This window comes from Lactuca virosa, chromosome 3, assembly GCF_052849685.1.
Source record: "Lactuca virosa cultivar CGN04683 chromosome 3, Lactuca_virosa_CGN04683_v6, whole genome shotgun sequence".
In the NCBI taxonomy this organism is placed as follows: domain Eukaryota; kingdom Viridiplantae; phylum Streptophyta; class Magnoliopsida; order Asterales; family Asteraceae; genus Lactuca; species Lactuca virosa.
The window spans coordinates 336393309-336412275 of record NC_136428.1 but is presented as its reverse complement, the minus strand read 5'-3'; the positions used below and the strand labels follow the sequence as shown (position 1 = coordinate 336412275).

The 18967-nt window shown below is 39.2% G+C and overlaps 1 protein-coding gene across 1 annotated transcript in view; it reads right to left on the bottom strand.

Annotated features, from left to right (window-relative positions):
* Positions 1-16225, bottom strand: part of LOC145164795 (GDSL esterase/lipase EXL3-like) — a 135215-nt gene extending 118990 nt beyond the window's left edge. The window contains exon 1 of the mRNA XM_079083474.1: positions 16115-16225. Coding sequence (XP_078939600.1) covers positions 16115-16225 — 111 coding nt within the window. The remainder of the gene's footprint in view (positions 1-16114) is intronic.
* Positions 16226-18967: the final 2742 nt, after the last annotated feature.

Genomic DNA, 18967 nt, shown 5'->3' with positions numbered 1-18967 from the left:
CTACCAATGCGGTGATGTGGGGCACTTCATGAAAGATTGCCCAAAAGCTGGAAATGTCGGTGGAGTTGGGAGGATTTTAGCACTGGGTCATGAAGAAGCGGTGGCAGACCCTGCTGTGGTCACGAGTACGTTCCTTCTCAACAATACTTATGCATGCAGTCTATTTGATTGTGGTGCTGAGAGGAGCTTCGTGAGCCATAATTTTAAACATCTACTAAATCAAAACTCCCAACCGCTAACTGAAACTTTCACAGTAGAAATGGCTAACGGGAAGTCTGAATCCACCAACGATATATACATAGGATCTATCCTTACCTTGAATGACTTGTCTTTCCCAATAGACCTTATGTCAGTCTCTATCAAAAGTTTTGACTGTTGGATAAGGTGTCTAAGTCCATAACTTATTTGGTATATACTTGACCCGACCCGGCATGGTCCATTTGGGTTGCACTTCACCCGAACTATTTATATGGATAACATTATGAGAAGAGTATATTTGCGGCTTATTAATATATTATAAGTTATAATATATTAATATGAAATTGTATTATTTAATTAGTATTCGTCTTAAATTAATTATGAATTAATTTAGTGATCAAATGGTGACTAATTAAACATGGGCTATTATATTTATATAGTGTGGGCTAACACTCATTATGGTAATGGGCTAAGCTTATATGTGAGTCCATGGATGATCCATGGAGCTCTTAACCCATGGATCCTTGGAAAGGAAAAGACATGCGTTATTAGGGTTTACCCTAATCATGTGCACTATATAAACAAGCTTGTGATGCATGAAATGACACCCTAGTGTGTGTGAAGAAAGGTGGCCGATTTCTAGAGCATAGATATACTCTCTCATAAGTTTTCCAAGTTTGTAGTGATTTGTGATTTCCATTTGAGGCATTCACATTATTGGTGCTTGGCTCTCAAACTCCTAAGGAATCAATTCACAAACAAAGGTATGTAATTCATCTAGTTCTTTTATGTTTAAAAGTTCCCCATGCCATGCTAGATAAGTTATAAACCTTGGAAAACAAATTTTGCATGTATTTTAGACAAACATAGATCCAATGTTTATTAGGGTTGCATGTACACTTAGGAAGTGTTAGAATGCTCAAAACGCAACATTGAAATCATAATAGGTATGGATTGGTTGTGCCCCAACCATGCCGACATCCTATGTTATGAAAGAGCTATTCGTTTGAACTTGCCAACTAATGAAACTCTTATTATCTATGGCGACAAACCCGGAACGAACCTTCAGATCATTTCTTGCATCAAGGCACAGAAGTACCTTCGCAAAGAGTACTGTGCTTTCTTAGCCCACGTCGTAGACAAAAATCAAGAAGTGAAAGATATTGCAAGCATTCCAGAGGTTTGCAACTTTCTCGATGATCTTCCAGGAGTACCTCCCGAACGACAAGTCGAATTTCGAATCGACTTAATCCCTGGAGCTACCCCTATAGCCAAATCCCCCTATCGTCTTGCACCTTCTGAAATGCAAGAATTATCTAGCCAACTTAACGAACTCCTTAGTAAAGGTTTCATAAGACCAAGCTTCTCACCATGGGGAGCACCGGTTTTGTTCATAAAGAAGGAGGATGGATCATTCCGCATGTGCATAGACTATCGCGAGCTGAATAAACTCACCATCAAAAACCGATATCCTTTACCTCGCATTGACGATCTGTTCGACCAATTTCAAGGTGCAAACTACTTCTCGAAAATAGACTTAAGATCCGGGTATCACCAGTTACGGATTTTGGAGGAAGACATTCCCAAGACCGCGTTTAGAACTGGTTATCGTCATTACGAGTTTATAGTGATGCCATTCAGATTGACGAATGCACCTGCTGTGTTCATGGATCTAATGAACAGAGTGTGTCGTCCATTCCTGGACAAATTTGTCATAGTCTTCATCGGCGACATCCTTATCTACTCAAGAAGCAGAGAAGAACATGGCCTACATCTTCGTCAAATATTACAAACCCTTAGGACAGAAAACTTTACGCGAAGTTTTCAAAGTGCGAGTTTTGGATTAGGAAGGTTGAATTCCTAGGTCACGTGGTCAGTTCAGAAGGAATACACGTGGACCCTTCCAAAATCAAAGCAATTGAAAATTGGCCAGCACCCAAAACACCTACAGAAATCTGTCAATTCTTAGGTCTTGCTGGCTACTATCGCAGATTCATCCAAAATTTCTCCCGAATCGCTAAACCACTTACCACCCTGACGCAAAAGGGTGTAACTTTTAGTTGGGAAGAGAAGCAAGAAGCAGCATTCCAAACGCTCAAACAAGCCTTGTGCAGTGCACCGATCTTGTCTCTACCTGAAGGGACAGAGGACTTTGTAGTGTACTGTGATGCTTCAAATCAAGGGCTTGGGTGTGTACTTATGCAACGAGGAAAGGTTATCTCCTACGCCTCAAGAGAACTTAAGACGCATGAAGTCAACTATACAACACACGACCTTGAACTAGGAGCGTTGGTATTTGCTCTGAAGATGTGGAGACATTACTTATTTGGCACGAAATGCACAATATTCACGGACCATAAAAGTCTCCAGCACATCTTCAATCAGAAAGAGCTGAACATGAGACAACGACGATGAGTGGAGCTTCTGAACGACTACGAATGTAAAATTCTTTATCACCCTGGTAAAGCAAACGTAGTAGCTGACGCTCTTAGCAGAAAAGAATACTCGGGTCGCCGAGTAAAGTCGTTGACCATGACAATCCATTCACATCTGCCCACACTGATCAAAGAAGCTCAACTTGAAGCCTTGAAACCCGAAAACGTGGCAGGTGAAACTCTGAGAGGAATGGATAAGAACTTCGAAGTCAGGGATGATGGAGTCTATTATTTCATGAACTGGATCTGGACACCAAAGTTCGGTGGTTACAGAGATGTGGTTATGAATGAAGCACACAAAACCCGATACTCCATTCATCCAGGTTCAAACAAGATGTATCTGGACCTTAAGAAACTATGCTGGTGGCCTAACATGAAGGCCGAAATCGCTACCTTTGTGGGCAAGTGCCTTACTTGTGCCAAAGTCAAGGTAGAGTACCAGAAACCTTCAGGTTTATTACAACAACCTAAAATCCCTGAATGGAAGTGGGAGCGGATTACAATGGATTTCAAAACCAAATTACCCAAGACTTCGGGTGGTTATGATACTATTTGGGTAATCATTGACAGATTAACCAAATCTGCACACTTCTTGCCAATAAAAGAAACCGACAAGATGTAGAAACTAACCAGAACTTACCTCAGGGATATTGTTAGACTGCATGGTGTACCAATATCTATTATTTCGGACCGAGATAGTAGATTCACCTCTCGTTTCTGGCAGTCTTTACAAAACTCTTTGGGAACTAGGCTGGACATGAGTACAGCCTACCATCCACAAACCGACGGACAAAGTGAGAGGACGATTCAAACACTAGAAGACATGTTGCGAGCTTGCGTGATAGACTTTGGAAAAGCATGGGATATTCATTTTCCCCTTGTTGAATTCTCTTATAACAATAGTTATCACACTAGCATAAAGGTTGCTCCATTCGAAGCCCTCTATGGCCGCAAGTGCAGATCCCCTCTGTGTTGGGCTGAAGTGGGTGACACGCAACTAGCTAGAGGTCAAACTCCTAACAGTGCTCTCACTGGTCCAGAAATTATTTGAGAAACCACCGACAAAATCGTACAAATTCAGGAGCGACTTAAAGCTTCCAGAGATAGACAGAAAAGCTACGCTAACAAACGGAGAAAACCCTTGGAATTCCAGGTTGGTGACCGCGTCTTGTTAAAGGTCTCACCCTGGAAGGGCATGATACGCTTTGGAAAGCGTGATAAATTGAATCCAAGGTACATAGGACCCTTCGAAATTCTAGCTAGAATTGGTCCTGTAGCTTACAAACTTCGACTACCCCAAGAACTAAATAACATTCATCCTACCTTCCACGTTTCGAACTTGAAAAAGTGTCTATCCGACGAGACTCTTGTGATCCCACTCGAGGAAATCGAGTTAAACGAGAGCCTCAACTTCGTGGAAGAACCGGTAGAGATTCTAGACAGGGAAGTTAAGAAAACCAAACAAAGCCGTATCCCGATAGTGAAGGTTCGCTGGAATGCAAAACGGGGACCTGAATTCACTTGGGAACGAGAGGATCAAATGAAACAGAAATATCCACATCTTTTTCCCTAGTCTATCTGAAATACTAATTTCAGGACGAAATTCTCTCTAATGGGGGGATAATGTAACAAATCGTTATTTCAAACCTATGTAATAATGTAGGTCAATTTGTATTTCTTTTTAAATAATAAAGAGAAATTTTAGCATATTGTGTATATTTACATAATTGACCCTCAAAAATAAATTATTAAACAATCTCGGTTGGGATGAACCAAGTGATAGAGATTGTAACAAGGTTTCCAAAAACATAAAGAACACTAAAATCCGAGTTATAACGAAGAAGTTATGAACAATCGAAAATCCGCGACAAAACCGGCAAAACACTGATCAGTGTAAAAACTGAATTTTCAATAAAACACTTTTTAGCCTTAACAATCTAAATGAAAGATGTATTTTATGTTAAACCGAGAACTTTCATAAAAAGAACGGAAAAATCTGACTTCGTATGAGGAAGTTACGATTTTTCTAAGTTTCAGTATAGCAGTATACAGCTAAAAACTCGAAATAAAGATCGAGTGATTTTTAGCCGACACAACCTAAACGAGAATTGAAGATCTCGTCAATAGTAGTACAACGGTAAAAAGACAGACAAAAACGGACGTCAGATGAAGAAGTTATGAATTCATAACTAATATACATGTAACGTTTATATGCTTTTTATGAGACATTCAATTCAGGTTGTTTAATTCATTTTAGACAACATAGGAAAAGTCCTGACATTATAACTAGAATCTCCAGCCGGGGATCGAAACAAGTTGTGTGTAGATCTATATCGGGATTGACAACCCCACACTCAGGCTGCTAGCTACAGTCAGGCATACACGCCGATGAGTGGCAATTGTTATCACTAGTTTAAACGCCCACAAAGCGTTTGTTTGAGGCCATCCCTCATAGTATGGTTATAATAACTCATTAAAAAGATATTAACAATACGTTAGTGTATAAACAACTAAACGAAAGTACACCTTCAAAGTACCAGTTTATAGAATGCAAAATACAATGGTTCAATACAGTTTTCAAAAACAGCTGGTGGAGCCAGGCACACTCTCAGATACAAGTTTTCATAAAGGAATACAAATACAAAACATTAATACAAAGAGAGCGGTTTTATGGGAATAAAACTACTTTTCATACACAACAGAAAATATAGGATTTTCTAGAACAATTTACATATACAAGATACAGAGACATTCTTTAAACATAAACACTTATGCACTCACTCAACTTTATGTTGATAGTCTCTTTTCAAATTACTTGTATTCTCAGGGAAATAATACATAGGTACTCCCCGAGCTTTTTGAGAAGATGGATCTATGTTGAGTCATATCTTCTTTTGTATAACTATATTTTGGTTCAATATACAATGATTGAACACATGTAAATACTTATACCTTTTAAATACAATGGTTGTTTGTACTTTGATTACTATGATGCATGTGTTGTGATACTACAATTGAAGTCCTCCACCCCCGGACGTTTCCGCCGTCTGGTTTGGGGGTGTGACAGATATTCTATATAGTTTTTAAATAAGTTAAACTGTATGTGTATTTTATATCTAAAAATATGTTGGGTAGAACATGGGTAGATGAACGATGAGAGATGAAAGATGGTATGAGTAAACATCGATAGTTATGGACCTAACACCTGTTAGAGAAGAACTTTGGTAGCTACGGATTAAGGTGTAGTTAATTGTCTCTATTCCGGGAGTATGGATTGGGCACAATTATTGATCCGGGAGTATGGATCAGATCAAGAGGTTAATTTAGATCCGGGAGTATGGATCGGATATACCAGATCTGGGAGTATGGATTTGGTAGAGAGGTTAGTTATTGATCCAGGAGTATGGATCAGATCAAGATTTAGGTATAGTTAATTGTCTCTATTCCGGGAGTATGGATTGAGCACAATTATTGATCCGGGAGTATGGATCAGATCAAGAGGTTAATTTAGATCAGGGAGTATGGATCGTATATACCAGATCCGGGAGTATGGATTTGGTAGAGAGGTTAGTTTTAGATCCGGGAGTATGGATTTGGTAGAGAGATTAGTTTTAGATCCGGGAGTATGGATTTGGTAGAGAGGTTAGTTTTAGATCCGGGAGTATGGATTTGGTAGAGAGGTTAGTTTTAGATCCGTGAGTATGGATTTGGTAGAGATGTTAGTTTTAGATCCGGGAGTATGGATTTGGTAGAGAGGTTAGTTTTAGATCCGTGAGTATGGATTTGGTAGAGAGGTTAGTTTTAGATCCGGGAGTATGGATTTGGTAGAGAGGTTAGTTTTAGATCCGTGAGTATGGATTTGGTAGAGAGGTTAGTTTTAGATCCGTGAGTATGGATTGGGTAAAGAGGTAAATTGTGATACGAGAGTATGGATCGTTTCATTGTAAGGATCGACGGGGTGGGATAAGTGTTGCTTGTGTATTGTGAAATTGTATATGTTTGTGAGTTCTAATATATATATGATACAACATTGTGGGTTGAAACCCCTATATGCTCACCAGGTCCCCAAGCCTGACCCACTCAGTTTTCTTTGTATTACAGGTAATGGCACAAGAGTATAAGTTGGTGGACTTGACGAGAGATTTTGGATTATAGACCAGTAGTTGTAAATAACTGCTGTAAGGTTTAATTGTACTGTTTATGCTTTTTGGTCTGTATCGGAACATGACATCTCGAGGTTTTATTATTAATGAAAAGTACATTCTCTTTGAGAAATGTTTTGATAAAGTTTTATCATATTTTGTTTGGGAACAAATTCCGCAACTGTTTTCTTTAAAAAAATTACTCTGATTTTAAAACAAAGCATAAACAAATCGGTCTTTTCTGGCCGTGAAATTGGGGATGTCACAACAGATTTATTAGAAGTAACTGAATTAGAAGCAACAGATTCAGAGTTCAAGGAGACATTGGTTTGACAGTCAACAGAATCAACAGAACTGGAATTAATTATGTTCTCCTTGTTCTCATCTTCCACTGCTTTACCTGCACATGAAGTAGAATCATTAGTATCCTTCATCTCAATATTCTTAGTTGGCCTAAATTGTTCAGTTTTAATTGAAGCGGTACAGGGGGCGGGCCATATTGAGCATGTATCTCATCCTCATTGATCTCAAAGGTTGGGGTATTGTTGTCATTGAAGGTAGGTGGAATACTATGATACCCTGGACCTTTATTTTGATTATCTTTAAACTTTAATTGTTTTTATATCATGGATGCAACTACCTCACTTGACACGTCAAATTTCTTAAAGTTGAATTCAGCATCTTTATATTTATCTTTCAATGCATCAAGTTCGGCAATTAATTTGGCAATTTCCTTTTTAGCATAGTTATAATTTTCACATTTATTGCTATATTCTTCTTGAAGTTTTCGGAAGTCCTTGGTTTTGGCCTCTAGTTCTTCTTTTAAGGGTTTTTGGGCCTTTCTAAGTGTATATCCTTCATATTTAAGGTCCTCAATTTCCCTTTTTAGCAAATCATGTTGATCACGATAAAGTTTAATTTTTGCTTCACAAGACTGAGAACATGAAACTTCATTGACCATGGTGATTGAGGAACTCATTGTTTACCAAAAATACCCTTTGACTTGAAACCTCGAAAGTCAAACTTGAAAAGTCAAACTTAAAAAGTCAAACTGAAAAGTCAAACTTAAAAAGTCAAACTTAAAAGGTCAAACTTGAAAGCCAAACCGAAAAGTCAAACTAAAAAAGTCAAACTTAAAAAGTCGAACTTGAAAGTCAAACTGAAAAGTCAAACTTAAAAAATCAAACTTAAAAAGTCAAATCTAAAAGTCAAAATTGAATGTCAAATTTGAAGGTCAAACGATAACACTTGAAAGTTAAAGTTAAAAGTCAAAGATTAAACTTGAGAGTCAAAAGTCAACTTTGAAAGTCAAAAGTAAAAAATGAAAGTCTAAATTTAAATTTGAAAGTAAAAAATTGAAAATCAAAACTTTAGATCGAAAACGTGGCTTGAAAATTTGAAAAAATTATTTTTAGGCCGAAATCGCGAGGCTTCTCAGGCTGACCGAGAAGTCTTGCACCGAGAACTCTGCTGACCGAAAATGAAACTGAAAACCGAGGCCGAAAACAGGACCGAACACGTGCATCAAAAACGTCTGAAGCCACGCTCCACCGAGAACTCTCGCAGACCGCAAACTCGAAGACGCGCCACTGCAGTCTACCTTCTGACCGCAAGCACCGCTTTCGGCCAAGAACTCCTCGGAAACCCTAATCCGAGACCGAGAACCGCCGCCTGAGTCTCGCTAGTTATGACCAAAAAACACGTTTTTTCACTTTTTAGCTCCAAACTCAATCAAAAACTCAAATTTATGAAGAACAAACATCCAATATTTCTTCAACAAACAAATCAAAAACGCCAAAACCTTCAAGAAAAAGTCTAAAAACGTTCAATATCTTGCCAAATTAATTGATACAATCCAAGCTCTGATACCACTTGTAAGTCCCTAAATCGCTTTGATATATCAATCTGATCCACTTAATGGTGCGAAATCCCAATCAAGTGGATGATGCAAGATGTAATGGAGAAGAACAACAACAACAACAAGATGAATCTTCAATGTACACAATGATATTCAATATGATCCAATACACAAGATTCACACACACGCGGTCTCTCTTTGTTTCTCTCTCTAGAACACCAAGATATGACAATGGCAGCCCCTAGAACGTTTTCTACTCCTTTTTCTTTTTTCTTTTTTTTTGAATCTTTTTTTTGGAAATAAAATAAAAATAAAAATAAAATAACACTAACTACTCTTCAAAATTTAAAATTTTTAATATTTTGGGATCATAAGTTTTGACACAGCCTTAACTTGTTTTTCAGTACCTTCACCTTCATGAATAGATCTGCTCAGTCGCCGGTATTGTGGTCCACTTAAACACGAAAGATTTTTGACAATTTGGACATAAAATAAATGACAAGACATTGTACCTATATTCCTAAATAGACATTTAGCCGACGACGACCAAGGATATTATTGTCCACTTAAATTCAGCAGCGAGATTTACAGACAACCTATTAAGTGGTTCAATTTTAGATGCAGTAGAACGTGTTTCCCACTTCCCGATATACCCCGGTAATCAAGAACTTCCAAAGAACTCCTTACTTTAGATGAGTAGACAATTATTAAGAAAGAAGTCAGATTTAGAAATGCATATGTTGTGCCCCAGGTCAGATCTCTTCCAATCACACAGAGGGGACAACATGTGACTAACACAGATAGAGGGGTTGAGAGGTAGAATGTTGAATATGTTGTGTTCCAGGTCAGATCTATTCCAATCACGCAGAGGAGACAACATATGACTAACAGATAGAAAGAATTGAATAGATAAGAAGATACATAGAGATAGAGTTGCATATGTTGCATTCCAGGTCGGATCTCTTCCAATCACGCAGATGAAGCAACATATGACTGACAGATAGAAAGCAAGAAAACAATTTTCGACATACCTACTTTATCAGAACCCCCCAATCGTTCTATCAGTACCAGAATTAAGGAAATAGATCCGTACATCGAGGAAATGTCAAGCCACAATTCTAGATACATATGAATTTAATGTATCTCGCAGGTTCCCATATTTATCTCACTGCTCAATCTATCCAAGCATCGTATGATCAGTCCAAATAAAACTACCTAAGTCCATACTGTCAAGTCCTTTCGTTTGTCAATGTAAGTCTAGTCCTTTGGAACCCTTCGTGCCTACCAGCACATTGAACACAGAGTCTAGACAGATCAGTTTCAGTGCCTTACACTTGTTTAAACTACCTGTTATCACTCAATCTTGATATCACTTCCCAAATAACACCTACAAACGAAAAACCATAATAACATATATTTTGGATTTTTGTTTATATATATATTTTTTGATTTCTCCCCCTAAATTTGTGCATAGGAGAGAAGAAAAGAAAATAAAATGCGCAAATTTAAACGAAAAAATTTAGTCTTCAAAACGAATCATTTTAAGAAAGCCCACAAGCACATCGAATCGAGCTTTACTGAACGGATTGGTAAACAGGTTCGCCACATTATTATCAGTGTGGACCTGCTCCTAACGAATGAGTCGACGCTCATAACAGTCTCGGATAAAATGAATTTTGATATCGATGTGCTTGGTTTTGGAATGCATAACGGGATTTTTGGCGATTTGAATCGCAGCATCATTATCACAAAATATGGAGGTGTCAAGAAAGTTCAAACCATAATCCAGCAGTTGGTGTTGAATCCAGATAACCTGAGAGCAGCATGTTGATGCAACGACATACTCTGCCTCGGCTGTTGAAGTGGACACCATCTGTCACACCCCAAAACCGGAAAGGCGGAATCGTTCGGGGGTGGAGGACGTCATGTACAGTATCACAACAATGCAAAGTAGTAAACAAGCAACAACATCATCCATTGCATTAATAATATAATTTAATACAAGTGTGTTCTGTCAAGTTTAATAGACACCAAAAATATGAATCAAAATAAAAGATGAGTCTTGAACGAGCTCCATCTTCTCAAAACCTGGCATCGGTACCTGTCTACTGGTGACCTGAGAATACAAGTTATTTGAAAGAGTTTATCAGCTTTAAATCTGGTGAGATCATAAGTATTTTAGTGTCATTGTTTGTAAGGAAGTGTTTGTAAGTATGTGATTTGTAAGTTTGTAAAGGTTTGTAAATTGTTTGAACTCTCCTAGAAAACCCTATGTTTTTCTACTAAAAGTAGCCTTCTACCAAGGCATCAAGTGTTTGTGTGTGTGTCTCTTGTAAGAGTATGTATTTTCCCAAATCTGACTATCATTAACCAAAAATATAGTTTCTACATTACCGTTCATTGTGTGAAGATCAGAAAGTGAATGAAATGGGGAAATAAAATAGTACTGTAGTGTTGTATTAAGTAACTACTGCTGTACTAACTACCTTAAACCAATTTGTTATTTAAAGTACCATGTGATCGGCCTGTACCATACTACCGACTAGAAACACGACGATGTAAGACGTCGGAAGGAATGACGTTTGGCACCCGTAGACTTGCAAGTCCCACTGTAGCGAGCAGCAAGGTGTAGGATAGTCAATCCATTATAGATCTATACACAAACTCAACGCTCTCCATTTAAGGAGATTCTGGATACAAAATGAGCCATGACAGGTGATGCCATGCCCCGTTACGTGGCTCACATAACTGTAGTAATGTTCTTGTATATGTATTGTATGTACTAGCTGTATTGTATGTTCTCTCTCTGTCTAGTATGTATGTATGTTCTCTCTGTATGTTATCGTTTGTTTCTCGTTATAGTATTCTCTATCTGTATGTTATGTTTGTTTCTCATCACTATCTGTTATGTTTGTTTCTCATCACTATATGTTATGTTTGTTTCTCATCACTATATGTTATGTTTGTTTCTCATCACTATATGTTATGTTTGTTTCTCATAATAGTATTCTCTATCTGTATGTTATGTTTGTTTCTCATAATAGTATTCTCTATCTGTATGTTATGTTTGTTTCTCATAATACTATGTATTGACTCATGTATGAACTGACTCATTGTATGTTTCACTGTTCTAGTAATAGTATTGTAATTTCCTAAACTACACCTATTATAGTTTACTAGTAATATTGTTTGTATGTATGAACAGGTTTGTATACCTTTGCTAACCAAAGGTATTGAATAGAAAGCAGGAACTTTTATATCTATATACATATACATAATATATAACTAGGATTCAAACGACCTTCGGACAAACAACCGATACCCTAAGTCCACAACCAAACAAGGAACAGGAAGTAGGGTGAGCTATCAGTCCTAAGTCCTTTCAATCCTACTTATATAAGTATATCTATATAGATACACATTTAACAGAATATAAGTTGAAAAGAGTTTAATAAAAGTATTTGACATGTAAAAGAGTTTGTAAAACAGTTGAAGTAGTTTGTTTGATAACACAGTTTGAAAAGTAAGAAATCCACTTGTTTGGTGGTTATTAATCACATATGATTGATATAATAACTATAATAGTTCAACTTGTATTCCCCCCCCCCATAAAAGCATTTAAAATCATTTAAAAGGTTGATTAAGGGGTATGAACTCACCTGTAGTGAGTAACTCGAATGAAAGATCGATAAAGGATTGTTGGGTGTCAATTGGAGTCTTGAGCACAAACGAATCCTATTTAACATATAATTACACATATATGAATACATTCAATGTATATAACCACCCAAAAGTGATAGGGACACGCCTTAGGGACATAAAAACACTTAGAATTAAGTGTTACCAACACCTATGGTTGTATATAAGGGGTATATGGCTATACAAGGGAGTGTATGGACAAAATGCACAATATTTGAGTGTGTGCGGCCAGGGTGTGCGGCCAGGGTGTGTGTGCGTCCGCACACTCACTATGAAGTGTGCCAAAACATGTTTCCAATCCTTAGGAATGTTCTAGGGAAGGTGTTTTGACCATTGGCTAGCCGGAATGGAAGTTTGTTGCCATATTAGACCCTTAAAAGGGTGTGTGCGGCTACACTTGGTGTGTGCGGCTACACTTGGTGTGTGCGGCTACACTTGGTGTGTGTGGCCGTACACATTTGAAGATCATATGAAATGGCGTTTTTCATGTATAAATTCAAGGGTCTTTAGCTTATAACAAGCTATTGCAAGTGTATACCCGATTTAGAGGCTTAAAAGTATAGTTAAAAGCCCCGAAAGTAGTGTGTGTTCTTGGTGTTCTTGGATTTCTAACACCAAATAGGTGTTTTCATGGATCAAATCAAGGGAAAAGGCTAGTTAAGGTCATGTATTAGCTAAACAAAGAAGGAATCACTCACTTGATTGAAGATTGAAGTGAAACTTTGGATGATACTTGAGAGAAAAAGAGTTCTAGCTTTGAAGAAGTGGAAAAAGTGTTCAAAATGACTAAGTGTTGAATATATAGGTGGGAGTGTGCGGTTGGGATGGGTGTGTGGCCGCACACTCGGGTGTGCGGCCGCACACACCTTGTGTTGGTGTGTTTGGCTCAATTGCAAGGTGTTACACCCACAATACTCATCCCACGACTCATACCGTGATTATACTAGGTTTTAAACACTCTAATTGACTCCAAACAGTGCTAGAAAATAACAAAACCGAGTCTGACCTTGATTGATTTGAAAAAGTGTATAAGATAAAAATTCCGGATTGTCACATCATCCCCCCGTTAGAGAGAATTTCGTCCCGAAATTAGAGTTTACGCAATTAAGTAGTTACAAATAACTAAGCAAAAAGATGAGGATATTTCAGTTTCATCTGATCCTCTCGCTCCCAAGTGAATTCAGGTCCTCGCTTGGCGTTCCAGCGAACCTTCACTATCGGGATTCGGCTTTGCTTTGTTTGCTTGACCTCTCGGTCCATGATCTGTACAGGTTCTTCCACGAAGTTGAGGCTCTCGTTGATCTCGATCTCGTCGAGTGGGATTACAAGAGTCTCGTCGGACAGACACTTTTTCAAGTTCGAGACGTGGAAGTAGAATGTACGTTACTGAGTTCGCGTGGTAGGTTAAGTTTGTAAGCTACAGGGCCGATTCTAGCGAGAATCTCGAAAGGCCCTATGTATCTCGGATTTAGCTTTACACGCTTTCCGAAGCGTATTAAGCCCTTCCAGGCTGAGACCTTCAATAGAACACGGTCTCCCACCTGGAATTCCAACGGTTTCCTTCGTTTATCTGAGTAGCTTTTCTGTCGGTCACTAGTGGCTTTCAATCGTCCACTAATCTGAAGGATCCTCTCTAATGATGCCCTCTAACTCTAGAATCGTGAATTTCATAGCTAGATTTGAGCGTTTCCAACTGATGGGAGGCTGAGGTAATGACCTTACTTCGTTGCATCCAAATGTAACTGAACCCTGGATTTGGACGCATCGCAATAGACTACAAAGTCTTCTATTCCTTTTGGATGGGATAGTATTGGTGCGGTGCACAAGGCTCGTTTTAGCGTTTGGAACGCTCTCTCCTGCTTCTCTTCCCAGTCAAAGGCCACGCCCTTTTGGGTCAAAGTTGTAAGGGGCTTCGCGAATCGTGTGAAGTTCTGAAGGAACCTACTATAGTAGTCTGCGAGACCTAGGAATTTACGAATTTTCGTAGGTGTCTTCGGATCTGACCATTCTCAACGGCCTGGATTTTTGGAAGTGTCTTCTTGAATTCCCTCTTCACTAACAATGTGACACAAGAATTTGACCCTTCGAATCCAAACTCGCATTTAAGAGAATTTCGCGTAGAGCTCCTCTGATCGAAATGTTTCCAAGACCTTCTGACGATGTTGACTATGATCCTCCTTACTACGAGGGTAGATAAGTATGTCATTGATGAAGACGATGATGAACTAATCCAAGTAAGGACGACACACCTTATTCATTAAATCTATGAATACTGCGGGAGTGTTTGTTAATCCGAACGGCATCACTACGAATTCGTAGTGCCCATAACAAGTTCAGAAGGTTGTCTTCGGAACATCCTCCCTTAATACTCGTAGCTGGTGATGCCCGGATCTTGGATCGACTTTTGAAAAGAAGATCGCCCTTTTTCAGATGATCAAATAATTCGTCTATGCTAGGCAAAGGGTACTGATTTTTGATGGTTAGCTTGTTGAGCTCCCTGTAGTCGATGCACATACGAAATGATCCGTCTTTCTTCTTGACGAACAAGACCTGAGTTCCCCAGGGTGAGAAGCTTGGTCTTATAAAGCCCTTTCTGAGCAGTTCGTTAAGTTGATCGGACAGTTCCTGCATCTATGCAGGTGCTAGACGATAGGGCGATTTGGCTACTGGGGTAGCCCCTGGAACTAAGTCGATCCTAAATTCGACTTGACGTCGCGGAGGTAATCCTGGGAGTTTTCTGCTCTAACTGAATCTATTTTCTAGATCATCGAGAAGGCATTTGATTGGATTCTAAGTTTATCCGCATGGCAGTACGATCACTGGTAGTCTTGGGCAGTCTCTGTCCTAAAGTTCATATCAGAAGTCATATTTGGTTTATCAATCACAGCTTCGTGTATACGAGTCGTATATAATTAAGACTGAAAAGGCAGTCGAATAAATGATTCTTCTTTAAGCTCACATCCAAACAAGGAAAAGAAGTTAAAGCGGAATCATCAATCCTAAGCCTGTAGAACCTTGATTATATACCACCCTTGCGTATACCTTCTCCAGCGATAGATCAACTGTATGGGTCTTCGGGTTGAACTTGACGTACTGTACGAGTGGTACTCCGGGGAGGTTTGCTGAGGTGTCTTCGGGAAGGATACGAAACATAAGGTACTCTCTGCATGAGTACCTCGGAGTTTTGGAATGACGGCTTCGCTAGAAAGGCGATTTCGGAGAAAAGAATTTACGCATGAAACTGGTATTGTGAGGGTCGAATTTGCTCAAGTTATATGAAAATGTCGGACTACTCGGAATAAGAGGCATTAGACTTAGTTCATAAAGGTGTTACAAACTAAACATGACAGTGCAACTTTTAACAGAGTTTCAGTACTTTAATTTACAACTAAAATACGGCTGCGAACAAGGTATACTACAAAAAGCAAGTATACGCAGCACGAGAGCCCCTTGACTGACGGAATCTCGCAAAAGGTAAGACTCTAGTTGCACTAGTGTTTAACAGTTTATAAGTCTATTATAATGAAACGTCCTAGCATTTCAACATGGGTCCGGAGTAGTCTCTCCTGCGGCAGTGATCCTTAGAATCTTCCCGTCTGCGCCAGAGTTCTTTGTTATTGCACAATTCTTCTTGAGATGTCCAATCTCACCGCATAAATGACAAATCGGGCTTGCCCCAGCATCGGTGGTGGAAGTGAAGTGTCGTGTCAGAGTTATGTGGCCACAGTTGCTTTCGTTGATCTTCCCTTTTGGACAATTCCTATAATAGTGTCCTGCCTCACCACAACTATAGCAAACTTGGCTGGCTCCGGTGGTGGAGGTGGTTCTACAGAAATGAGCAATGTGCCCCATTTTGTTGCAATTGATGCATTGCAATACCCGGCAAGCTCCATTATGATGATAGTCACACTTGTAACACTTCGGGAGTGTTCCCTCATATCGTTTGATCGGTGCTGAGGTGGCAGGGGTCGCCACCGGTTGCTGTTGCCTGGCAAGCCTTTGAAATCGCTTGCGTTCCTTTTGGGCTTGACGCTTTCGTTTCTTAAACTCTGAGTTGTGGCTTTGGGTGTTCGCAACAGTTATCATTCGTTGATTTCCCGGGTGGTTACAACAATTTGAACTGTCAACACCTTTTACAGCCTTGCTTTTGTTACTAGTGTTGAGGTGTGTAAGGACAGCTGTCACGGTAGCTGTTACCGCTGCTTGGAAGGTGGCAGCGTCTATATGAAGGATCGGGGTTGTGTCGTTCGGCGGATTACCTCTAGGTGACGACATGATTCTGCCATTTGACAAGAAAAGGAGTTTGTGAGTGATTATGGTCGGCCCTAGATGTATTCTACTCAATCATGTAATTGTGAAGTTTTTGTTTTGTTAAACTGTTCTCGATGGTTTGACCTACATCCCTATGATGCAGTACTGGAAAAGAGTTGAAGTAAGTTCGTAGAATGTATACTAGACAATTGCTATTTTGAACTAGACTATCATTGGTTGGTGGATAACCGGATCCAACCTTTGACAAGAATTGGAGGAAATCCTTCAGCTAATTCACCATAGCTCAATAATTTGACGAAGTGGGTGTTTAGATAGGGTTCTAACGATAGCAAAACGAAAGTATTTGAACAAGGATTGGCACAGAAATTAGCCGACTGTCAATATCATTGATATTTGAGATGTAATATGTTTGGGAAAAATGACCTTGGAGTAGGTCTTACATCATAACCAAAGTAGCAAAAGTTTTGACGGCATACTGGCCTAACTAGAAAGTACTTACAGTACAGAGTTAGTTACTTAGAAAATTGGTACTTAGAGCATAGATAGGAAGACTATTCTTTCAACCAAGGAAAGAAAGGTAGAATATCTCCTACTGGTGACGGTTATCCCTTGGGTGAACCCTTAGTTCAGCCAGCTGACGCTCCATATCAAGTAGGTGCCTTTCGTACACCCTTTGGCGTACTCGGAGCTCTATGACTTCAGCTCGAGTTTCAGCTAGCTCTTGCTGTAGGGTCTCATGGTCTCCCCTAGACCACTCACGAGCATCTTCTAGATGAATGGTGCGGATGGTATGCATTCTCATATTGGTGTCAACTTTTGTGATTCGATGGAGGGTTGTCCTGCCCTGAATCTCATTTATGGCCACTCTGCGGACCAGGATTGGCAAGACTCTGTCTGCTGAGCCTCCTTCGCTCAGGTCATAAAAGCTTTGGTCCCCGTTGAATGGTATGGGCTGATTCTATTCTTGGCTCCATGTTTCCAAACTTTCCACCCATGGAGGTGTCGGGCCTTGAAAAGCCGGACGAGGGTTAGGATTTGGGACAGGAGCCATCAGGGATAGGTTCTCAACTTCAGGCTCGGAGTCAGAACCATCTACAAAGCCTTCAGGCTGGTGATCATCCACAGGGATTGGGTGATCATTTTCTGGCTCTACTTCAAACCCTCCTCCATTACCTTGGTTAGGGAAGTACAAGTTGCCGTGGGGATGGAATCCAGCCATGTTATCTATGCGAGAAAAGGGATATAAGAATTGAGCACATAAGTAGATTATCGTAACACAAAATACTCCTAATAGTATTTTAGGTTTATGTTTTGTTCTAAGGTTTTCGTTGTGGTATTGTTGGTAAGTTTTTAGACTTGCTGCAACCTCACAACCACACTTAGGCACATGCTAGTCACTCCTCGGATAATATAGTTGATCAGGCTATATCTTCCCAGATTTGACTATATGCCCCTAAGTCTACTTGTGCTGCCCAACAATCGTAATACTTTTGTTCTGTCCTACTGACACTGATTTTAGTATGAATGCAGGTATGTATACTTGGTTAAATATTTTATTATTTAAAAGTATAAACTCTTTATCAGAGTATTTTTAAATCCCACTGTGTTTATAGTTCGAATATCTTTTATGGGTTGATACACTCGATTCACTATAAACAATGCTCTGATACCAATCTGTCACACCCCAAAACCGGAACGGCGGAATTGTTCGGGGGTGGAGGACGTCATGTACAGTATCACAACAAAGCAAAGTAGTAAACAAGCAACAACATCATCCATTGCATTAATAATATAATTTAATACAAGTGTGTTCTGTCAAGTTTAATAGACACCAAAAATATGAATCAAAATAAAAGATGAGTCTTGAACGAGCTCCATCTTCTCAAAACCTGGCATCGGTACCTGTCTACTGGTGACCTGAGAATACAAGTTATTTGAAAGAGTTTATCAGCTTTAAATCTGGTGAGATCATAAGTATTTTAGTGTCATTGTTTGTAAGGAAGTGTTTGTAAGTATGTGATTTGTAAGTTTGTAAAGGTTTGTAAATTGTTTGAACTCTCCTAGAAAACCCTATGTTTTTCTACTAAAAGTAGCCTTCTACCAAGGCATCAAGTGTTTGTGTGTGTGTCTCTTGTAAGAGTATGTATTTTCCCAAATCTGACTATCATTAACCAAAAATATAGTTTCTACATTACCGTTCATTGTGTGAAGATCAGAAAGTGAATGCAATGGGGAAATAAAATAGTACTGTAGTGTTGTATTAAGTAACTACTGCTGTACTAACTACCTTAAACCAATTTGTTATTTAAAGTACCATGTGATCGGCTTGTACCATACTACCGACTAGAAACACGACGATGTAA